The sequence below is a fragment of the Tenrec ecaudatus genome, chromosome 13, assembly GCF_050624435.1.
Source record: "Tenrec ecaudatus isolate mTenEca1 chromosome 13, mTenEca1.hap1, whole genome shotgun sequence".
NCBI classification, from domain to species: domain Eukaryota; kingdom Metazoa; phylum Chordata; class Mammalia; order Afrosoricida; family Tenrecidae; genus Tenrec; species Tenrec ecaudatus.
The window spans coordinates 60,175,359-60,197,885 of NC_134542.1; the positions used below are offsets into that span (position 1 = coordinate 60,175,359).

The 22,527-nt window shown below is 45.8% G+C and overlaps 1 protein-coding gene across 2 annotated transcripts in view; it reads right to left on the bottom strand.

The window, feature by feature from the left end:
- OSBPL6 (oxysterol binding protein like 6) overlaps nt 1-22,527 on the bottom strand; it is a 92,629-nt gene that overhangs the window by 36,032 nt on the left and 34,070 nt on the right. The window contains exons 8-11 of one of the 2 annotated variants that reach the window (XM_075529527.1): nt 19,825-19,928; nt 19,136-19,228; nt 7,237-7,402; nt 1,213-1,346 (exon numbers count right to left, since the gene is read on the bottom strand). In XM_075529527.1, the coding sequence (XP_075385642.1) occupies nt 1,213-1,346; nt 7,237-7,402; nt 19,136-19,228; nt 19,825-19,928 (497 nt within the window). The remainder of the gene's footprint in view (nt 1-1,212; nt 1,347-7,236; nt 7,403-19,135; nt 19,229-19,824; nt 19,929-22,527) is intronic. The other variant, XM_075529529.1, reaches the window with a different exon arrangement.

The window sequence follows — 22,527 nt, forward strand, 5'->3', positions numbered from 1 at the left end:
TCAGCTGCCAGCGTCCGAGTGTCCGTCTGCAGGCAGCCCCAAAGGAAGGAGAGAGAACCCGTCTCGGCTTAAAAAGAGGTGCTTGCGTGCTTGGGTGACACTTATTTTGATCTCGGGGTTGCACGGTGCATTAACCTTCCACAGGCAGTGTCCTGAGAATGTACCGGGGAGAGCATGGACGCATTCTCAACGAACGAAGCCAGCTGCAAACCAGCGAAAGAGCCACCCCTTCAAATGCTCATGCTGCCAAGCCCCAGCTGTGCATGGGAAGCAGCTGATGCACCTCAACTGACGGCCTCCCAGGGGGACCCGGACAGCGTGACCTAGGTCACAGGACTCAGGACCAATCGGCTGACCGTTCAGGTACAGCCGACGGGACGATCCGCTAAGGCCTTATTTGCTGGGCTGAGGCACAGTACAAGTGGGATGCGATCACAGGGAGAACCACTTACTTACCCAGGAGCTGTTCGCGCCTTCGCTCTGGTCCAGGCACCAGGAAGCGAAAGATATTGTTCTAAGCACCGAGTTCTCACACGAAAGTCACAGAGCAGTATTGAAACCCCAGAGAAGTGGGACTAAGTGCATTGATTGACGAAGTGCTGAAAAGATTTACTTCAGGGGAATGGACAACCTTAAGGCGTGGCTCTGACAAATTCTCTTCAGACATTCCACTTTTGATATATTTGTATATATAGAGAGAGGGAGGGAGGGCTCTGATTGCTAAATTAAAACCAATTGTATGATAGGAGCTGACATATGAAAGTGGAGCTCCAGGGAGTGTAACTGAGAAAGGAAGCAAATCCTAAAAGTGCAAACCAAAAGAAGGAGTAAGGGGTGATAATAATCTAGTTTCCAACAGGCCAATTTCCTCTTATTACACATCCTTCTGTGTGCTCCGTGGGCAATGTCTAAGACACGCTTTCCAATTCAACATTGGACAGAACCTACAGCTATATTCTGAAGCAAATTTTACAAATCATGTATGATTTCTTTTAAAGACAGGATGAACTTCTAAATGACCTTAAGATAGGCATAAAGTATTCAATCAGTCAAAAATAGCAATTTTTGCTCTTGGATTTTTAAAAAGGCAACAAATAACAGTGGATCAAGTGGACATGCCCTCCCGTGACTGAGCACCCCTGGCCCCACTCCACCTTGGGCCCCGCAGGGTTAAGGGGTGTCCCGCCCGTGAAAACAAGCCTCCTGGTTTACCTGAGACAGTGACTGCCGGAGGCGCGCCACCTGCGCGCTATGTCCTGTATTGTGCTCCTGCTCAGAAACCACCTGCTTGAGCTTCTCCTTCTCGATCGCTATGCTGTTGAACGCAGATTTCAGAAGCGAATGCACTGGGCGGGCATGCAGAGAGGGTTGAGAGACAAGAGAGAAACACTGACCAAATGCATCCAGAGAGAATATACACAACTATACACTTCTCAGGACTTTAGCTCCTACACAGACATTTCTGGAAAGGCTGCGTTACTGTCTAATATAACATTTCGCCTGAAAACAGAAACCATCACTGAAAAGGAGCATGTTGTGTAAACGGGTTCTGAGGCACTGCAACCAAGGCAGCACCGTCGAGCCCAACAGCGTCCTGGTTCTTTGTGGGAGAGCATGGGGTCTTGACTCCCACAGAGCAGCTGGTTGGTTCGAACTGCCCATCAGTCTGTTAGCAACCAAACCCTGGAGCACGGGGCCACCAGGGCTCCTTGAGAAACCACGCAGTGGGAAGTTGTCACGGTGAGTAAGGTTAGCATTTCACATCAGATGGGGCAGCAAAGATTTTAAGGTAGCACAGGAAATACCAATACCAGTTGTAATGCTTAGGAACTGGCTCACACAGCCTTGAAGTGGAGGGAGAACATGTTTTACTTTGTCATATTTCATAATGATATTTGTGAGACAATTCATATAAATTATCTCCTTCCCTTTGTCCCTCCCTATCTACCTATCTATTTGTGTGTATGTGTGCATGTAAAAACAAAACTATAGGCAACAGGCAGTAAGGAAAAGGGGAGAAACAAGCCATCACAATATGCCTGACCGAGTCTGAGGCTCAGTATAGGACTTAGTTTACATAGAGAGTAAATGGTGGATTCAACCTTCTAGATTAGCTAATCATAAACAGTAACTTCTGAAAAAAAATCTTTGGTAAAAGCTCTTATAATAAAAGGCTACCAAGAGGGGTTCTTTTCATGAAAACAATTTAGAATGACCCCAAAATTATTTCCGGAAAGCAAGTGCTCCCCATCCCCCCCATACCCCAAAAAAGAAAGCATTGTTCTGAGTTCTGTCAACATGAAATAAGCGGCTGAGTTAGACGTGTTGTCTCATTTTTCTTTTTTGAGGGGGGAAATGACTTGGCCATGAGAACCCGTGAACGACTCATGCTAAGAATCTGTGGACATCTGAAGTGTTTTGATTCCAAAGCAACAATAAAAACCACTGCCACACCCCTCCCTCCCTCTACACCCATACCCAACAACCCGCCCGGCTCACACCTGAGCCAGTTTGGAGTTGTGAAATAAAAGACGCTTGACTCTCCCACCACGTTCTTCACAATAGCACAGTCTCTGTAGAAAATGCAGTTTCCAAAGTAGGCATTTCCTTCACTGAGACGGGTTGCTTTGAACACACGTAGAAATCTTTCCCACAGAACACTGTGGTTTGAATTAGAGGGCTTGGGGGTGGGGGCGAGTTCACAGTCTCTTGGGGGCTGCATTCAATTCTAGTTCTAATCAACTTAAAGGCAATAGCTCAATCACTGAAATGCATTCAGCCCAACATCTGCGAAAGGAGAGTCTTTTGCCCAGTTAAAATGTCAGTAATCTCTCTGAACATTTCACTTCTAACGACACTGAAAAGGCCTGCTTTTACCCCAGCCTAAAGAACCAGTGCATCTGTTGAAAAGAAAATCCGCAGTTTCAACAAAGGCGTTAAATCTGCTGAAGTGTGGATTTCCTGGCAGTGGGGATTGCAGCCACACTACACAGAGCTTTCCTGACAGCTTCCGCTGACCTCCCCGCCCCTTAGCCCAGTGCTTCCCAACCTCCTGAGGCCACGGCCCTTCCATGCAGCTTCTCGTGTTGCGGTGACCCCAACCATACAATTACCGTCACTGCTACTTCATCACTGGAATTTTGCTACTGTTAAGAATTGTAACGTTAAAGGCTTAAAGTAAACAAGCGGCCATCTAGCCCAGAAGCAACAAAGCCCACACCGAAGCAGCACACCAACATGTGTGTTCGTGAAGGGCTGAGGGGACCAGGTTTCAAGCAACAAAGACGGGGGGAAAATCATATCATCGTGAATGAGGGGAGTGCATGATGGGGACCCAATGCCCATCTGTAGACAACTGGACATCCCTTGCAGAGGGGTATTAGGGAGGAGATGAGTCACTCAGGGTTCAGTGTAGTAATAATGAAACTCAAAACCTTCCTCTAGTTCTTGAACGCTTTCTTCCCTCCCAAATATCATGATCCCAATTCTACCTTGCAAACCTGGTTAGACCAGAGGATGCACAGCGGTACAGTGGGGATCTGGAAACACAGGGAATCTAGGACAGATGAACCCCTTAGGACCAATGGTGAGAGTGGCGATACTGGGAGGGAAGGGGGTGTAGAAAGGGGGAATTTATCTACATATAACCTCCTCTCTGGGGATGGGCAACAGAAAAGTGGGTGAAGGGAGACACCAGGCAGTGTAAGATAAGATAAAATAATAATTTATAAATTATTAAGGGTTCATAAGGGAGGGGGGCGGGGAGGGAGGCGGAGGGAAAAATGGAAAATGAGCTGATTCCAGGAACCCAAGTGGAAGGCGAATTTTGAGAATGATGAGGGCAATGAATGTATTGGGGTGGTTTACTCAATCGATGTATGTATGGATTGTGATAAGAGTTGTATGAGCTCCAATAAAATGATTTATAAAAAAATAATTGTAATGTAAATATCTGATGTATTTTCATTGTTACAAATTGAACATAATTAAACAGGAAGCATAGAGACCCACAGGTTGAGAACCACTGCCTTAGCATCTGGTCTCATTCTCCCTGGTGCCCTCTGCTGGAAGTAAGCGTAACCGCACTAGCTGGCTGTACATGACGATGCTGTTTAGGCACCAGCTAAGAAAGGCAATGAAAATGCACTAGGGAAGTGGCAGGCGAGTGTGAGAGGTGGCCTTACACACCCCAACCAGGAAATCTGGGGGGGGGGGGGGAAGCGAGTAAAGATTTTTTTTCTTGAGTAAAAATTACAGTTTAATTTTTTAGGACTATTGAATTAAAAAAAAGAATCCTGAGAGCATATTTTTGCTGATGGTTTGAGAATAGACATTTCTGTTGGCTCAACATTCCCAGAGACCTTTTCAGCCTTTCCCTTTCTTTTTCTGAGCCACTAGACACTAGGTTGTCAGGGGACACTTGAGATGTTCTATTAATACGCAGTGGCACGAATACTTGATCGCCCATTACCAGCAAACCCCAGGTGGGGGGTGAGGGGGAGAGGGATAGGATTCATTCATAATCAGACATTAGTGACTGAAAACAACACAATGCACCTCTCTTTCCAGAACATGATACATTTTAAAAGGTTATACTCATACCCAGGGTGTTTACCACCTTACTTTTAATATGAAACAACAAAAACCTCCAGTCACTAAAGTCAACTGCTGTGGCATAGAGGGGGGAAGGTGGCGTGGGAGCCACACGCCTCTTAAAACAGAAAAGACTGCTCGGTCCACCTAGCTGCTATGATCCACCCTCTAAATATCATTCCCTACTCTCTGAGGAGGAGCCCTGTTACTCACTGTTCTGCTAACTACAAGGTCAGCAGTTCAAAACCACCAGCCGCTCTCTCAGAGGGGGGGGGGTTTCTATTCTGTAAAGGGATACCCGCATGGGCAGTTCTACTGTCTTTCCTCTAAGGTCACTATGCATCAGAGCCGACCCAATGACAGCACACTGTGTTGGGTACCCTCCAAGGGAATGGGAAGCCTCTTTGAAAACTTAACAAGAAGTTCAAAGTCAGGTTCCTTGCCCATCCCCGCTCTAAATCTGGGCTGGCCTGTGCACTTTGACCTGTAGACAGGGAGGCTCTGGCAGTCCTAGAGCTAGCTTCCACACCCAGTTGCTGCTGCTGCTTCTGCTCTCCTGGAGTCCTGAGACGGTGAGGGGGCCCTTCAGACAGCACGGAGAAGGTGAAGGGCATATCGGAGTGCCATCTTCCAGGATTCCTGTCAAGCGGCCGGAACATGAGTGAAGCCGCCTGGGCCCTTGTAGACCAGACCAACTTCACACCACTCAGTGAGCCCAGTCAATGCCACATGGGCAGAACTGTCTAGCTGAGACCTGCCTGAATTCCAGACCCACAACTGTAAAATATAGCAAAGTGAGTGCTGTTGAAAAAGAGAATCAGCCAGAATTTAGTTCTTTTTAAAATTTCTTGCTTAGGATAATCCATGTTAAGTAGTCCAAAACTTGAAACTCACCGCCATCAAGTCGACTTTGTCTCAGAGCAACCCGTACAGGGCAGTCAGAAACGCTGTGGATTTCCAAGACTAAGCATTTAAGTGAGTAGAAAGCCTCATCTTTCTCCTGCGGTGCAGCTGGTGTTTTTGAACTGCTGACCTTGTGGTTCACAGCCCAACACATAACCCACTGTGACACCAGGGCTCCCCAACTAAAATGTGCTGGAACTGAAAAATAACTATGGTAAATCTATGGAGACAGTAACTTAACTAATGTTTTCTCAGAGGTATGGCAGGGGAGATTCGGGCAAATGGGAAGACAATCATATTGAGTAAAAGAAAGAAGAATTTATTCTAAAATTTATTGTGGTCATGATTTTACTATTCTTCTTAATATGATTGAACTATTGGTCTGCATGATGTGTGAATTAAATGCCAATAAAACATAAAGGAAAAAAAATACCACACAAACCAAAGTGCTGAATAGTAATATCGGCTAGACGTCTTAGGACTGGGGTGAGGAATATCCCGCTCACAGGCCATATAAAATTGGAGAAATCATCAATAACAGATAACACCTTACCAAAAAGAAGCAGGTCCAGCCCTCACATTAGGGGTGAATTAATGAACGGTTTGACCAAGATGGCCCGGGAATGATGTGAATATCCAAATGGCCACTGGCTGACAAAGATTCCCCACACCTGCCCAAGGACCACACGTTCTTTAATCAGTCAAAACTGCACATTCCTGATGTATGCTCACTGGCTGGCAGAGTATCCTGATGCAGAAACAATTCCAACCACATAGGAAAAATTTCCTCTTTCTAGCAGCAGGGACACCTGGTGGTGCTGCGGTGCAAGCGTTCAAAAGCAAACGACAAGTCTGGGGATTTGTATCCATCAGCCACTGCCCGGCAGAATGCAGCAGTTGGCTTCCATAAAGACCAGCCACTAGGAAAACCTAGAACAATTCTGTTCTGTCTGACAGGGTCACTGTGAGTCAGACTAGACCGACAGCAGGGGGTCACATTATTTTTTCTTCATTTTATTGGGGGCTTGTACAGCTCTATCACAATCCATACCTCCATCCATTGTGTCAAGCACATTTGTACATTCGTTGCCCTCATCATTCTCAAAACATTTTCTTTCTACTTGAGCCCTTGGTATCAGTTCCTCATTTTTGTCCCCCTTCCCCCAACCCCTCCCTTATGAACCCTTGATAGTTTCTAAATTTTTTTTTCATGTCTTACACTGACCGCTGTCTCCCTTCACCCACCTTTCTGTTGTGCGTCCCCCTGGGAAGGGGTTATATGTAGATAATTGTGATGAGTTCCCCTTTACTGTTCTCCCCTTCCACTTCCCCTCCTGGTATTGTTACTCTCTTTATTGGTCCGGAGAGGTCTATAGGTCCTGGATTCCCTGTTTTTCCAGCTCTTGTCTGTGCCCGTGTACATGCTCTGGTCTAGCCAGATTTGTAAGGTAGAATTCGGGTCATGATAGTGGGGGGTGGGGAGCATTAAAGAACTAGAGGAAAGCTGTGTGTTTCATCGGAGCTGTACTGCACCACGACTGGCTCATCTCTTCCTTGTGACCCTTCTATCAGGGGATGTCCAATTGTCTACAGATGGGCTTTGGGTCTCCACTCTGCCCTCCCCTTCTTCACACTGATATGATATTTTGTTCTGGGTTTTTGATGCCTGATACCAAACAAATGACCACTTCGCTGCCAAGAAGAGCGCTTCTCTCTGGGGTATGTTGCCTTTGCCATTACCTTTCTGTGCAATGAGACAAAACTCTTCTTGGAGCTTTGTATAATCCGATGAACTTTCCAGAGGGTCCGTGAGATGGCTGGGGGGAGTCTGAAATTCAATGTCTGCACAAAGGTTGGGGTTGGAGGAATGCAAGCGGACCGGTGACATTGTAGCACTGAAAGGAACCTGAAAGGGGAAGACATGAATTATTAAGGAGCAGCGGCATACTGCTCCACCTTCTCTGACATAGGAAAGCTCTCCCCCATTCTTCACGATCATAGATTCCTCTTGAGAGGACACGTCCAGAGACACTCTGGGCACATTTATTTTGCAGGTGGATGGGGTGGGAAGAAGGAATCCCATCCACTACAGTTGATTTAGCCCTATGCACTGCTTCCCCCGTGCCTCTCTGTTACAGAAAGGCCACAGAATGCAGGATGCCAGAGGAGCTTCCGTTTCGAACTCATAGCTGCACGGAGACGCTCTCAGAAGACAGCAGTCTGAGTTGTGATGGAAGCCGACCTTTCCTGACGGGGTCAGCTACTTGTGTCAGAGAACTATGCGGGCTCCTGTCTTTCTGAGCCCCACACCGATCTTAAGTCAGACTAGCCATTAACACATGCAGGAGAATTGTACAGAGAAAGATTCACTCCCCCGCCCCCCAACCCCGAAGCTGCCACCTAACACACAAATCAAGTTCAAAAGTTGATAAAATCAAGGCTTAGAGACCCAATCCCATTCGAACAGCATTTCAGAATACATACTAGTAAATGCAATAGACTGCACAAAGTATCGATTACCCTTATCTATTACACAATTCATTTACACACAGTACTGATGAGGTGGCCAACACCAAAATGTCTGAAATTAAAAAATAAACCCAGATTCCTACAGATTTCCCAGAATGGTTATAGGTGCTTTCCCGCCCAGGCTGACCCTGGAGCAGGCTGTGATGAGCAAGCAATGGGTTCTGGCCTCTCTTCTAGTAGGTTCTTTCTGACCGTTACCAATGCCGTCAGCCAAATGTTCTTGAAGACAGAACTACCAATTCCTTATGGCAATCAGGTGACCTGTCTAACAAAACCAAACTCACGGCCTCAGTTCATTCCAATTACATGGCCCTATCGGGCAGGGGAGAAGTGCCCGGTGCGCTTTGGAGACTATAAGCCTATACAGGAGTAGAAAGCTTCATCTTTCTTCTTCAGAGTGGCTAGTAGTTTCGAACTGCTGACCTTGTGGTTAGCAGCCCAGTGAATAGCCAGAGTTCCTCGGGTCACCAGTAGCCTTTCTCTAATTTCTGTGCCACATCTGTTCATAAAATTATCTTCACAAACCAGACTCTTATGCTCCTCCACGCACAGAATCTTCAATCATTGAAAGGAAAAGTCACATCCTCCACCTAACAGGAACTGTGGTGCAGGAAGAAGAAGCCAGTCCCTTGTCTGGCGTCTAGGATACGGGCATGTCAGAACCATTTGTATGTGTTGGCTTCTGCTTTGAACTTCCCGGCAGATTTGGAGAATGTGGGCAAGGGCAAGAGGGAGCAAGGACAGGAGTCAGAGAGCAAGCACTCAGGACACGGAAGATGTGGTTTATGAACTGGCCAATTCATCTGAGGACGATGAGGAGAGATGAAGGAACTGGAGAGAAGAACCACACAGCCGTCTGAGCTGGTTTGGGAATATGGGTCCCAGTGGTTGAAACTGTACCAGTGTAGCTCCGTCCTGGCAGGGCGTGATTTCTTGGGAAAGGGAACATGCAGAAGGCTTTCTCCCCCTGGACACTAACATGTAAGGTCAGCAAGTTAGTGTAAAAGAGAATGGATTTCTTCCCGCACGCGCTTTTGAAGCCCCATCATAATATCCAAAGTGTTTGGCATCTCGAGTTATCAGAGCAAGTCTGTCTGGTCCTCGTGGGGACCCTGCTGCTCTGGGCTGGGAGAGGGCACAGCTCATTTAGCTCAGAGGAGCGACAGTAGTGGCAGGGGAGTCACTTGAGAAGCAGAGTTCTTTAGTTCAATACGTTGCTGGCAATCTGTCCAGGCAACAAGGATCACAAGGACCGAGGTTCTTTGGGATACAATGCAAGAATGGTGGGATTTAGATGCAAACATACTTGAAGGTTAAAACACAAAAACAAACCCACTGCATCGAGTCCATTCCGACTCACTGCCACCCTACCGGGCAGGGCGGAATGCCCCTGTGAGTTTCCCAGGCTGATCCCAGGAGTAGGAAGCCTGTCTTCCTCCCATTTGACGGATAAAGGAAATTGCTGACGTCAACGTTGGTGATGCTAAATCTAGAAAGAAGAGTCTGCTCAGAGCTCCCCAGAGGAGGATCCATGGGGGCGTCTGTTGAAGATAAGGAAGTTGGGGGGGAGGGGAGACCAGGACCCGAGGAAATGGGTAAAATAGGGGACCTTTGACAATGGGGGGATGTCACGTGCTCCATCTGACTCTGAGGATTTTATCCGCACGCAGGTACCTGCAGCCCCCCAGGACTGGCACAGGGAGCCCTGGTAGCCTAATGGGGTTCGTGTTGGGCTGTTCATGGCAGGGTCAGTAGTTTGAAACCATCAGCCGCTCCAAGAGGGAGAGGTGAGGCAATGGGCTGGAATGGGCTCGAAGGCAGGGAGTTTGCGCAGTGGTGGACTGGAGGGCTGTGGGCTGTCCCAGGGGGTGCCGGGGTGGGGGGTGGAAAGGACACTGGAATGAATGCCGTACAAGTTTTGCACAGTGTGTCAGCAGGCATCTAAAACAAAAATATCCCCGTAGTGAGTTACCTGAACAGAAACACTTTCTTGTGTGTGTAATCTCAGCCTACACACTACCAACACACCTCCGGGGCTAAGACTGTAAGTGCGCTCAACCGAGCCGGGTCCCAAGTACCCGATTACAACCGCGCTTCGTTTCCAACCATATGGTTTTCCCTGCACCCACGGCAGGCAGGCAGGCAGGCACTGCGCTGCAATTTTGTCGCACTGGCTGGTGAAGCGATATTGTGGTAATTTGTCCCGGTGAAGCTGCATAATAACTTTTTTTTGGAGAAGGAAGTAGTATTTAAGGAGAAAGGAGGAGAAAAATCTGCTCAGTTGTTGTAACAAATCATGTGGTAATTCAGCGTAGAAAGGTTTCGCAAGGCAACTTTGTTAACAACGTCAACACACGGTGACCCTGGAAGTCACAGGAGAGCTGTGCTGTGGGTTTCCTCAGCGGGAAGTCTTTACAGGAGCAGGCAGTCTCATCTCGCTCCTGTAGGGCAGCTGGTGGGTTTGAACCACCGACCTTGGGGTGAACGGCCCAACTCTATTGTGTTAGTATTCACACATCTAAGAAATGTTACATTGAGCAACTTAAACATTACTAAAGATCTCTGAGGGCTGGTGTGGGAGGAGGTGCATGGTGTGCGTATGTGAGAGACAGACAGTAAGCACGAGCTACTGCCCAGGGTAAAACCAACCCTAGTGGGGCCGGGACTGAGGAGAAGTGCGTCCTTCCTTGAGGAGGTGGGAAAGGGGGCTCAAGTCCTGGGACAGGGGTTGGGACAGGCGGCCTTTATGCAGGGAGGACCCAGAGAGGCCAGGAAGGACCCTGTGTAGTTCCGGGGTTGGGACGGGTGGCCTTTCTGCAGGGAAGACCCAGAGAGGCCAGGGAGGACCCTGCGTAGTTCCGGGGTTGGGATGGGTGGCCTTTCTGCAGGGAAGACCCAGAGAGGCCAGGAAGGACCCTGCGTAGTTCCGGGGTTGGGATGGGTGGCCTTTCTGCAGGGAAGACCCAGAGAGGCCAGGGAGGACCCCGAGTAGTTTCTCGGGTGATGATTCCCTATTAACTGCTGGAATTAGATGCCGAGAAGAAAATCATGTGATACATTTATATTTTGAACACAATGGAGGCTTAAATTGGCAATTAAAACTGTAAAAATGTTTTTCCAGTTTTCCCGCAGGGAAGGGGCCTGGGATGGCTCCATGCAAACTGCCCCAAGTTAGTTCCCTAGGCAACTGAAATTCAATTTTTATAGACTTCTGGATGGAAATGTTGCTACTGATACATTTGTGGCTCAAAAACGTGTGTGGACTGGGTCAACTTAATTGAAGAATTCATGCAATGAAACGGAGAAGATACATTGGGATGTATTCATCTCACTGTGATTGAAGCCCTCTCCAGCCCGGGACTTGATTCACTCCCCTTTCACATGCCTCACTTGGGGTGTGCTGGGATGGCACTTTTACGTGGTGTCTCGGTGCTGTCGGGGGTGGAACGGGCCTTAGTTCCTCAATGCCAGTTCCTGGGAGGAGCATCTGGGCTCGGTTTGGGACTTGATAACCTGCTCAGGAGAGAAATCTTAGGCGTCCTGAAAGTTCTGCGACAGGGAGGAAGTGTGACCCAGGAGCATTCTGGTACCAATAAGGGCAGTTCCGAATGGGGATATTAGCAGCTGCTCTTAACAGCTGGTTATGAAAAAGTCAGAAGGAAAACAGAGCTAGTCAGGAAACTACTGTGCCGCAAGGACGCAGTGGGGGGGGGGGGGTGAAAGTGAAGGGAAAAAAGGTGCACGCAGTGTGTCTCAGACAAAAACCAAGCTGAGACAACTCATCCCTCCTGTTAGCATGCATTCTGCAACCACAGGGTTTTGGGAGCAGCAGGGGCTGAGAAGGGACCCTCAGGGGCCCTCCACATGGAGGGGCCACTGTTTCTCCGTTTCAGCGTTCTTTTCTGTTGGGTCTGGCTGATGGGACACGGGGGCCAACCGTCTCCCTGGTATATGCATCTTTGGGAGCAACCTTAGCTGCTGCAGATACCTGGGTGGCCAAGGAAAAATAGCGAGTAGGAGCCATTTGGCTGGATGTTAAGCAAAAGGTCTCTAGCAGGATAAAAGCGGGTCAAAACTGTGTAGGCTTTAAGTTTGGGCAGAGAAAGGACGGGAACGAAGGGGAACGATTGCCCTCAAAGTAAGACTCGATGGAACGTAGGCTCTGGTGACCAGACCAAACTCATTGCTAATGAGTTGATACCGACGCACAGGGACCCTGTAGCACAGGGGAGAACTGGCCCTGTAGGTTTTGAAGACTGTGATTTGTTTGGGGGAGAAGGAAGACCTGCTTTTTTTCCCAAGAAGCACACTGGTGGTTTCAATCTGCACACCTCGTGGGTCGAAGCCCAGTGCCTAACCACTGTCCCATCAGGGCTCTGGGGAAGGGTGATGGTAAAATGTGGGGCTGGATCACGGTGATGGCTATACAACATGAACATAAATAATGCCGTGGGATTGTACATGGAAAAAAAGTTGCGATGGCAAATGTTTTGTTGTATACCACAGACAGACACAAGTACACCCGAGGGTGGGAGAGGAAGAGGAACCAGGATGGCTGAGTCCCCAGCATCAGGCTCTTGAGATGCAGGTGAGGGGGCTATGGGAGCCAGCTCAGAGGATCCTGCTAGAGTGTGTTTTCTTCTGGAAGGCAGTTGAAGTTATAAACCCTAGCCTAGAGGGAATTACTAAATGTTATTCTTTACTATTGCGGTCACAATTATCCTGGGCGATAGACATTCATGCTTTCTTCGTATACGAGGTTTCCCCTCTTCTACTTCCTAGTTTTAAAACACAAGCCCCTTCTATCTGCCCGGGCTCCAACTTCAGTGTTGTTTTAGTCATTACACGGGTCTACAGTGAAAAAGAGAAACCGGGTTGGATCCTAGTCCCGGTTTTGTCATTTTTTAAATACTCCAAGGAAACAAGTATTTTCATAAAATAACTGACATTTTGTTTCTACTGAGATGTTGCTCTCTTGATCTCTCTCTATAACAGTCATTTGGACTTCTTGGTTTTGAAAATGAAAATGGATGCTTCAGGAATTATTTAATTTATCGGGCACGCATCTGTTGTCAGAATCTGCTATCGCTTACCTGCATCCTAGACATAATCAGAGCTTCTACGTTTGAGCCCATACGCAAGATATCCATGAGCCAGGACAGAAACCTCAATAACTTTGTATTCATATGCTCACAAAATTGTGAGTTTCATAGTCAGTGCCTTAATGAATCCCAAGATAATTCTTCATTCCATAATCAAAAGATATTTTATCACTGAAACGACCCTGCCAGACATGCAAATACAAAGCAAGATTAAATTACTGAACACAAAGTAGAGTCATTTTGGCACCAGTATCCATTCTCACCGGGAGCCCTGGTCATGTAATGTTTAAGCAGGGGCTGCTAACTGCAGGGCTAGCAGTTCAAAACCACCAGCTGCGCTGTGGGAGAAAGATGAAGCTTTGTGATTCTGTTAACAGTGACAGTCTCTGAAGCCCACAGGGCAGTTCTAGCCTGCTCTCTAGGGTTCCTACCGTCAGAATTGACTCGACGTCAGTGAGTTTCATGTCTATTTTCCAGCAAGGCAAACTAAAATCCTTTATGTTCCTCTTCTTTTTTCTCTCTCCTCCAATTATTTTAGTCCTAAACATATTCTAGCATTAGCAAAACAAAAGCTACTGCCAATTCAGAAAATATTATCAGCCCCAAGCTAAGACCTATAATTGCTACCAACTCAGTCTGTATTAAAAAAGAAATCAAAGCATCTCATGATTAATAATACAGTTTACATTGATCTAGAAAAAACCCTGTGCTTATTATATCTCATAAGCATTCTGCACAACTCACTCCTCTAAACGTCTTCTAGTCAATTTTAAACTCCGGCTCACTAACCTTGTGTCTCATAGTATGTTCTCTAGTCTCTTTATAGCCATTTAATGTCCTCTGATAAAACTCTAGGTATACACTAACCAACACAAGCCCACTTCCATAGAGTTGATTCCACCTGACAGCAAGCTATGGGACAGTAGAAAGACCCTTGGGTGTCCAAGACTACACGTCTTCATGGGAGCAGAGAGCCTCCCCTTTCTTCTGCGAGAAAGAGAAGAGGTGGGTTGAACCACTGACCTTGTGGTGACCAGTTTGTCACCATGTTCCAACACCCTTTGATTTGGGCTTTCCTGTTCTAGTCTATGTTTTCATCTCAGTATTCTTTCTAGAAAACAACCTCCCCTTGCTCCGTGAAAATTTGGTAGCCATTTCAGAACAGCATCAAGATTCACCTTCTTCCCGTGACATGTCTTTAGTCTCACATTCTTTACAAATTGTTACATTGCTGCCAAAACAAAGCACAGTGTATGTCTGTAGTAACACGACTTTCCACAGACAACCAGAAATCAGTCATCAAACTTCCAAAATCACTGGAGCATAGAGACGTAGCAATTCAGTTTCCGGAAACGCCACAGCACAGGGGCCATACTCAGCTCCGGAGAGCTCTAACAGACGTATGTGCTACATACACACAGCACAGGTGAACAGGGCTGAGGCTCCCCACTGCCAGGACGAACCGTGTGAGTGCCTCCTGCCATGCAAAGACTGCCAGAGAACATGCAAGGGCTCTGCCAACACAGAAGAGTGGGCTCCATTCGATGCCACTGCACACGAGTGGCACCCACAGAAGAGGGGTGGTGACATTGGAACAGCTTTTCTCATCCTTATCAGCACCCCCTTGCGATGGAAATCCACTCACTGTTGTAGCCACCGCTGCCGCTAGCCTCTGCCGCCGCCGAGTTGTGCTGAACTGGCCCTTCGCAGGTGGCCCTTCCTGACAGGGAACGGGAGAGGCGAAGGGAGGAGAAAACACAGGGCAGGAAGAGGAGGACGGGAGGCGGGAGGGTGAAAGAGAATCAGACAAGGGAGAGGGCGAGCTTTTCACCGAAGTTCACTTTTCCTAGACGTTAATCTTGAAAAGAGCTTAAAGGCATTTGTGCCAAGAAAACAGCTCACCAATCTCATCACAGAACTGTGACCCACCTAAGTCTATTTCCTGAATATTCCGGTCACCCCAAAAGGTGCTGGACTAGCCTGAATTTAAACTAAAGGTGCATGCTGTTTTTGTGGGGGCAATCTCAAGTTAGGCGAAGTCAAAAGGCATTCAGTTAGTGGGAGTAAAGAAAAAAGTAGGTTTCCATAAAGCTCCTAAGATAAGGTGGTGGGATGGCTAAAACAGACGCCCTCTGTTGGCGAGGCTGACTTTTGCAGCTGGTTGCTAGGGAAAACTTCTAAGAGCAAAATTCCAGTCATGGCCCACTCCTCAGTAATTTAGAGGAAAGTCTGCTATCATACGCAATTCGGAGTGGAGTTGGAGTTGAGATTTTCAGGTGAATGATTTTCTAAGGAGGAAGCAAAGGGGGGGAAAATGTCCAGTCACCTAAAGTGTTTGGGCAATGAATGCGTACAAAATTCAAGTAGGAAAAGCAGACGCATGCGTTCCATTCCGTGATGTGTCCTGATGCACAAACATACAAGAGAATCCAAGTGCGTCATTCATTTTCCCCTCTTTGTTCTTTTCATGGATTGGATTAAGAGATAGTGACATTTCCTTCTAACCACTGAACTATGCTTCCACATAATAGACCTGACTCTTCAAGGTTGTGAACAATAAATTAACTTGTATTTAATTGCAATGTATCAGTTCAGAAGAAGAAAAAAACGTATGTCCGTTTAGAAGGGCAGAAAAGTATTTTGGGGTTCCTACATCTCCAACTCCTTTATACTTTACAAATTATAATCACATTTTCTTTTCCATATTCACAAGCCTTCTGCATACCTCCGGGCTTAAATACACTCACACAGCGTTTTCCATAAAAGTTCCCTTTAGGCTTCATCAAGTAAAAGAAGGATATGCTTATTTTTATTCTTCAGTGGAATCTGAGTAACTGTGAAACCTGGGCAGCTACACACAACGGCGCCAGATGTGCTCCTGTGTCCTGCCTGCTTTTCCAGCATCCAGGGGTTGAGTCTTCAATTCGTGCTCGTAATAACGCAGGAAACCTGGCGGCTCTCTCGCTCATAGGAACCTTCCTGAAACATCCTTCCCTGGGAGCCGCCGCCCGTTGCTGTAGCACAGTGCTGAGACTGAGACTGCTGCGAGAGCGAGGGATGTTTACGTTGGAAAGCTAGGGCGACTGGTCCCTTAAAGTAATCCTCACTGGAACTTCTCGGACAAAGGTTGCCTTCCTAAAGTTACACAGTGGGTTTCGTGGGCCAATCTCTCAGTGGGTTCCAGGAGTATGGCCATGAAGGTGCAGAACTTAACCCTTAGTGACGGAAAAATCAGCCACCAAATATCTAACGCAACAAGCTTCCACTCTCACTGTTCTGACATGGGTTTTTAAAATGTCCTAGTGATTTCAAAGTGACTGCTACTCCAGGATGTTCCCAGGGAAGTTCAGGGAGACAACCAACATCGGGAATGGTCACGGCAGCCACAAGCGCATCGCCGCCACCAAGACCGAAGAGTTTGGGTTCCTTCCCACGTGACTGGCGTGCTAAGAGCTACCAATGACTTTGCGGGCAGTGGCTGTGAAGCTGATTCCTCCTGGTGAACTGTTCTGTGGGGGTTTTCAAGCCTGTCTTCCAGGGTCCCGCTGGTGGGCTCAAGCTGCCAACCTTCCCAAACCCTTAACCAGGTGTGCCACCCAGGGACCCTGGAAATTCAAATCGGATGAAAAATGAGCTCATCGCCACGAAGCCTCTCAAGCGAACTATGGTACAGGGTACCAGAGGAGCCAGTGCGAGCATTGAGATGGTAATGGTCCCCAAACAAGTTCTTGGCACCATGAAAAGAGATTCCACAGTAAAGGAACACATTAGATTGGGGAGCAGGGGTGCAAGGTCGATGGGTTAGGGTGGAAAGAGACCATGGGTGTTTTAGCTCACTACAATAAAGATAAATGTTAGGTCTTTCTGTAGGCAACATATTCTGAGTATGATTTTCAGGTGGGGCCACAGTTCACACCTGGATGCGCTAAGGTTCCCCAGTTCAATGTACACGTTGAAGAATCTTCCGGGTAATTTCTGAGGAACCGAGAATGAGCACGCTAAGAACCCTTGAGGGGCCTGTTGGTTTCGGAGGACGGAGACGATCCAGGGATGGGGACACCTGTACAGCCCTCCCTCCTAGGACATCTTTTGTTTTCCTAGCTCAAGTGAAGGTGCGGTTTCTCTGGGAGTGATGGATAGCGGACCGTCCCTCTTAAAACCAACCACTGCATCTCTGCTTGGGAGTTGGAACTGGATCTCTCACTTTGAAAGGGGGAAAGTTTTCTTTGGGTATGTAGTTGAAATTGTTTCAATTTCCTTTAAAAATAACTCTACTTGAATCAAAAAGGCCATCTTTTTGCGAGTTTGCAAAAACATCAAGGGAGCAAAGCAACACACACAAAAAAAAACCACCACCAAAGCATACAAAAACACGTCACCCATACTGGTGGCAGGAGGATGAAGGAAGACTATTTTCCTGTTTTTCCAAGTGATTTCTTGTGATGACCCAAAAGAAGCCTGCGATTAGGAGGGAGATAAGATTTACAGTCTAGTTCCTTCAGGTGGAAACCACGGGAAACTCTGGGTGCCAAGGGTATCACGGTGAGCCTAGGAGCTGCACCGGGTGGGGGTGGGGGCATGCCAAGCAAACACACCCAGACTCGCTGAGGACCGACCTGTCAGAAGGCAACGGCTGCGAGTGACACAGCTGTTTCACAGCAAACTGCACAGACATGAGATCGAAATACTGTCTCTCCACAAGTATATGAGTATATATTTCCATGTTCATGGAAAGATAGGTTTAAAGGAAAGCAGAATTTTTCCATGAACTATTTGAAGCCCCCCTCATATATAGTCATACGATGTTGGACTGCTCAATTATTTTATTTATAATATGGTTCTTTATTCTTGGTTATGATCATCACAGACACCAGGCTTCAAAAACAAAACTACTAGACCATCACAAGCGCAAAACAAATAAAATTGCCAAGAGCAATTTTAGGTAATTTTCTTGTGAAATAATTCAGCACATTTGTCTCTCCAATGCTAATTTCATGAACAGGTTGGAAAACATATAAAAATAATATTGAAGGAACAAACAAACAAAAGATGTGTTCACAGAATGTTGACACGCTTCATGAAAAAAAAAACCATGGATCTTTAATGTTCATGAAAGCTTATTTTCAAATAAATCAGATAGACAAGCAAGGCAACAAAAGAGTTTGTTACTGATACATTCAGAGTCACAGTATAAAGAACACAGTATCAATGCAGTCAGAATCCGAGGATTATTCAGAAGACAGGGAAAAGCTGAACAGCATTTCTTTTTGCATTAGAATAAAAATTGATTTATAGCATAGTATTAAAAAATAAATCATAAGCCTAATATTTATGGTCTAGGACAAGTTTCCATTATAATATGCCAGGATGGGAGTAGTAGGGATTCTAGTTTAAAAATCTGAAAGTAATATGACTTAAGACATAAGAGGTTAAAAAAAAAGAAGAGGTTTTAGGCATTTACCCTATTTCATATAATTGCTATACAATAACACAAAAGGACCTTTAACAATTTCAAACTATACATTTCAAATAAATAATTTACATCTAATAACTTGAAAGTAACTATCAGGAGGCATGAAGACTTTAGTTCGGATTTTGAATGTGATTGCTGATGGTCAAATAGCGTCTCTGATTGGGAGGATCGTGGAATTTGAGGATTGAAAGGAAATTCAGAGATCACATTAACTCCATCACCCAACCCACAAGCAAGTGGAAGCTCAGGAAATGGAACTGAAATGCCTGACATCCAACTGTCTGGAACTCACAGTGGGGGGTCTAGCTCCTGCCTTTTTGGATTGCTAATCTAAAGTAAGCCCTCCCCAATGGATTCTCCAAAGACAGAGGGTGGCAAGAAGCTGACTCTTTGACTCAGTTTACATGTCCACACTGGCTTTAAAGCAGGTAAGCTGCTCACTGGACAGAAGTCCCCTGAGGTAATCTAGGTGAAAACGGACTAATATTTTAATAGTCGATAAAAAACATAAAGGGAGGAAAAGAAAAGTCTGTACCTGCAGTTGCATTTTTGTATCTTTGCTGACGCTTTTTGTTCTCCATCTTCTCGTGACCCTCTTGTCTTTCTTTGAAATATCTACACAGTTAGCCTACGTTACACAAATGGTTAAAAGCAACAAAGTAGGGTTAAATTCACACAGATGATACAAGTATTGACAGCAAGCACGCAAGTTAGTCAAGATAACTGTTAAAACACCAGCCAGGGAGGAATGTCTGATGCACGGCAGGCATTCAAAGCAGCGGCAAGACCTTAATAACAATCTATCTATCTATCTATCTATCTATCTATCTATCTATCTATCTATCTATCTATATATTTTTGACATACATAAAATGGAACTGGCATTCGAGAACTTAAGCAGTTTTTTTTTCCTATGTGACAGGATGGTAATAATTCTGAGCGCATCTACACGGCATTGTTTAAATTGTCGTTCCACAAATGGAAGAATGATTCAGAGATTTTTTTTCCCCTAGCTAGTTGGCATTTTGAAGTAAAACAATTAAAAACAGTCAAAGCAATGAACTCAATGACACTGAAATTGAAAAAGATTAAGAACAATCCAGAATAGGACCTAGTCTATTCTGTTATTTCCCTTCACACACCATCTTGTTTATTCACAGGAAAATTCAGTAAAGCTTGGTTCACAGTGTAAATCCTTCAACCAGCAGCAGCCATTAGGTTTACCTGCATGTCAGTAAAGTTAGGTGCCGACTGGGTTCTCTGCAGAATTTCCAAATTTTGAAGGAGTTTGCTCAATTCCACAAGGTTGGACTGGCAATGGGCAAGGTCTAATGGAATCAGAAACAGAAACGTGTTAACATTCCTCTGGGCGGCAGTGGAGGTGGTCGTAAAAAAGGAATCAATCCAGATATGGCCAATACAATTCGGTGACTCCACAGTGATACAGTGGTATTGGCCAATGAAGCAAAACAGAACCTTTTCTGGCTTAAATCATTAGGATAGAGAGCTATTAAAAATCTAAATCAAATGATGTGTACTCCCTTCCTGCGAGCATGGCCCTAAGTCATGCAAGCAGACTGTCTCATCTTTCTCCTGCAGAGCGATGGATGGGCTGGAATCAATGCTTATCACACTGCACCACCTGTAATTGTAAAGCTAAACACTGACAAGAATATGGAGTATCCGTGTTATGTAGACTGTTATGAACATGCCTCCTGGGGACGTGATTTCTTTGGCATGTGTGCTCTCACGAGCAGAGTGCAACAGGGCAGGGCTACACATCTCTGCTAAATGATAAATTTTACAATCATGATCATTCTTCTCTTTTGTGGCCTGTTGGTAAGAATTTCATGCTTATTATCCTCGCTCATCATTGCATTTCAGAAATCTGAATGGTTCCTTACATATCCAGCAAACATGACCAAAGACTAATTAGATGAGGCCAATCAATATACCGTACATACTTGTGTATAAAGCCGAGTTTCTCAGCACATTTTTAATGCAGTTTTTGTGGTGAAAGTAGGTGCCTTGGCTGATATCCGGGTTGGCTTATACTCGAGTATTTGTGGTAGATAGTTACATTTGGGGATTTTTAGGTGTAGGTTTGTGTGTGGTGATGTTGAAGCATTTTATAATTGTATTAACTGTTTCATCTTAGAGGATAGAAATATAAATTTATAAATTAGTTGCCAAAATGCCTATGTCAACTTCATTTTCTATCAAATTAAAGGGAATATTTGGTCCTATGTCTAGAGAAACAGAAAAAGAAATTCCTCCAGGAACATTTTAATCGACACAATTGAAGAAATTAATTGAATAGCAAATGAAATGGGGAGGCAGTTATGGGGTCTTAAAGGTGGAGCTCAGAATCACCAGGCTGCTCCTCTTAGCAGCCCCTGATGGAGCCCCTAAGGCTCAGCTCCAACTCACGACGACGTCTGCACACCAGAGCAAGAGCTGCGCCGCACTGCAGCCTCTGTGTCCTCATTAGTGCGTGTGAGTCCATCACTGCAGGTGGTGCCAAGATAGAGATCGTGCAAGTCATCCCCCTGATCTCGCTGGCCCTCGACCTCAGCAAGCGTGAGGTCCACCTCTGGTGACCGAGTCCTCCTGACGAGGCGCCCAGGCCCGGGAGCCGGACACTGTTCTGTTGCCACCCTATGCTTTTCGTGGCCTGATTTACGGAAGTCAATTTCTAGGCCTTTTTTTCCTTCTTAGTCTACAAATTTTGGAAATGGTGGCCCTATTTAAATACGGACCTTACTGAAATTCAGATTTGAAATACAGAGGGCATAACTTTAACATTTCAAGCACCCTCACGTCCCCCCTGCCTTTTTATTCTACCGGAGTGAAAAGAGAACTTTTCGAGTGAACTTTATCCAAGGCAAAGGACCCAAAACTGAGAGTCAGGAGACATCCATTTGCTCTGTCTGTCAGGCGGTGACAGGAATACTGACCTTCCTACCTTCCTAATTAGGAGCCCTGGTGGCATCATGGGCACAAGGCTGCCAATAACAATGTCAGCAGTTCTAAGTCACTGTGGGAGAAAGACAAGGCTTTCTATTTAAGTGAAGAGTTAGTCTCTGGAACCAAAGGGGCAGTTCTACCTTGTCCTATATAGTCACTATGTCCTATAGGGGATCTACTTCCTGGCAGTGAACTCAGAGACTCTCCTAATTTAAGACTAGTCACTGAGAGGGTGGAAGAGCCATTGGCTGGTTCTATGGAAACCAACGGCCTGTAACATACGGACCTTGCTCGATCTAACAACACTGCTGGACTCGTGCCTCGGAACAGGGCATACCATTGCCCACTTTTATCACATAAAACATGGAAGTAATACAATTCCTGGCAGGATTTTACTGGTTATCCTAAGTGTTCAGCTGTATGCAAGAATTACAAAGATTTACCTACGGCAATAAAAATATCTTTAAAAATCTCCATTAAGATCAAAATCTAATTTTAAGTTCTGAATGAAAACAAAAATTATGCAGAGAAAGAATGGCCTAGATCTCTCCCATAATAGTTAAAAATGAGAAACTTAAATACCAAACAGTGCACTCATCTTCTCAACCTGCCTTGTCCCCAAAGAAACATGCGACCCAACTGAAGTATGATTAAATCAGTGGTAATATATCCAGAGTCATCCAAGTGTTCAGCTAAGTACAACTGACTGGGAGGAGACTCTGTTCCCAACACAATTTTGAGCACGAGGAGCAGAGAAATCAGATGAGATTCGTGGAGTTAACATTCTGGTGAAAGAAAAACTGTCCTACTGAAATTAAAAATAAATCTCTTTATCGAGCTACTATGAAGCCACTTTAAAATACAAAGTTTTAAAGCTGTGTATATAAAAAGGACATAAACATCCTCTGAGTTCCAGGCAATCACTGAGATGACTTGAGAGGACTTCGGCTAATGAATGTT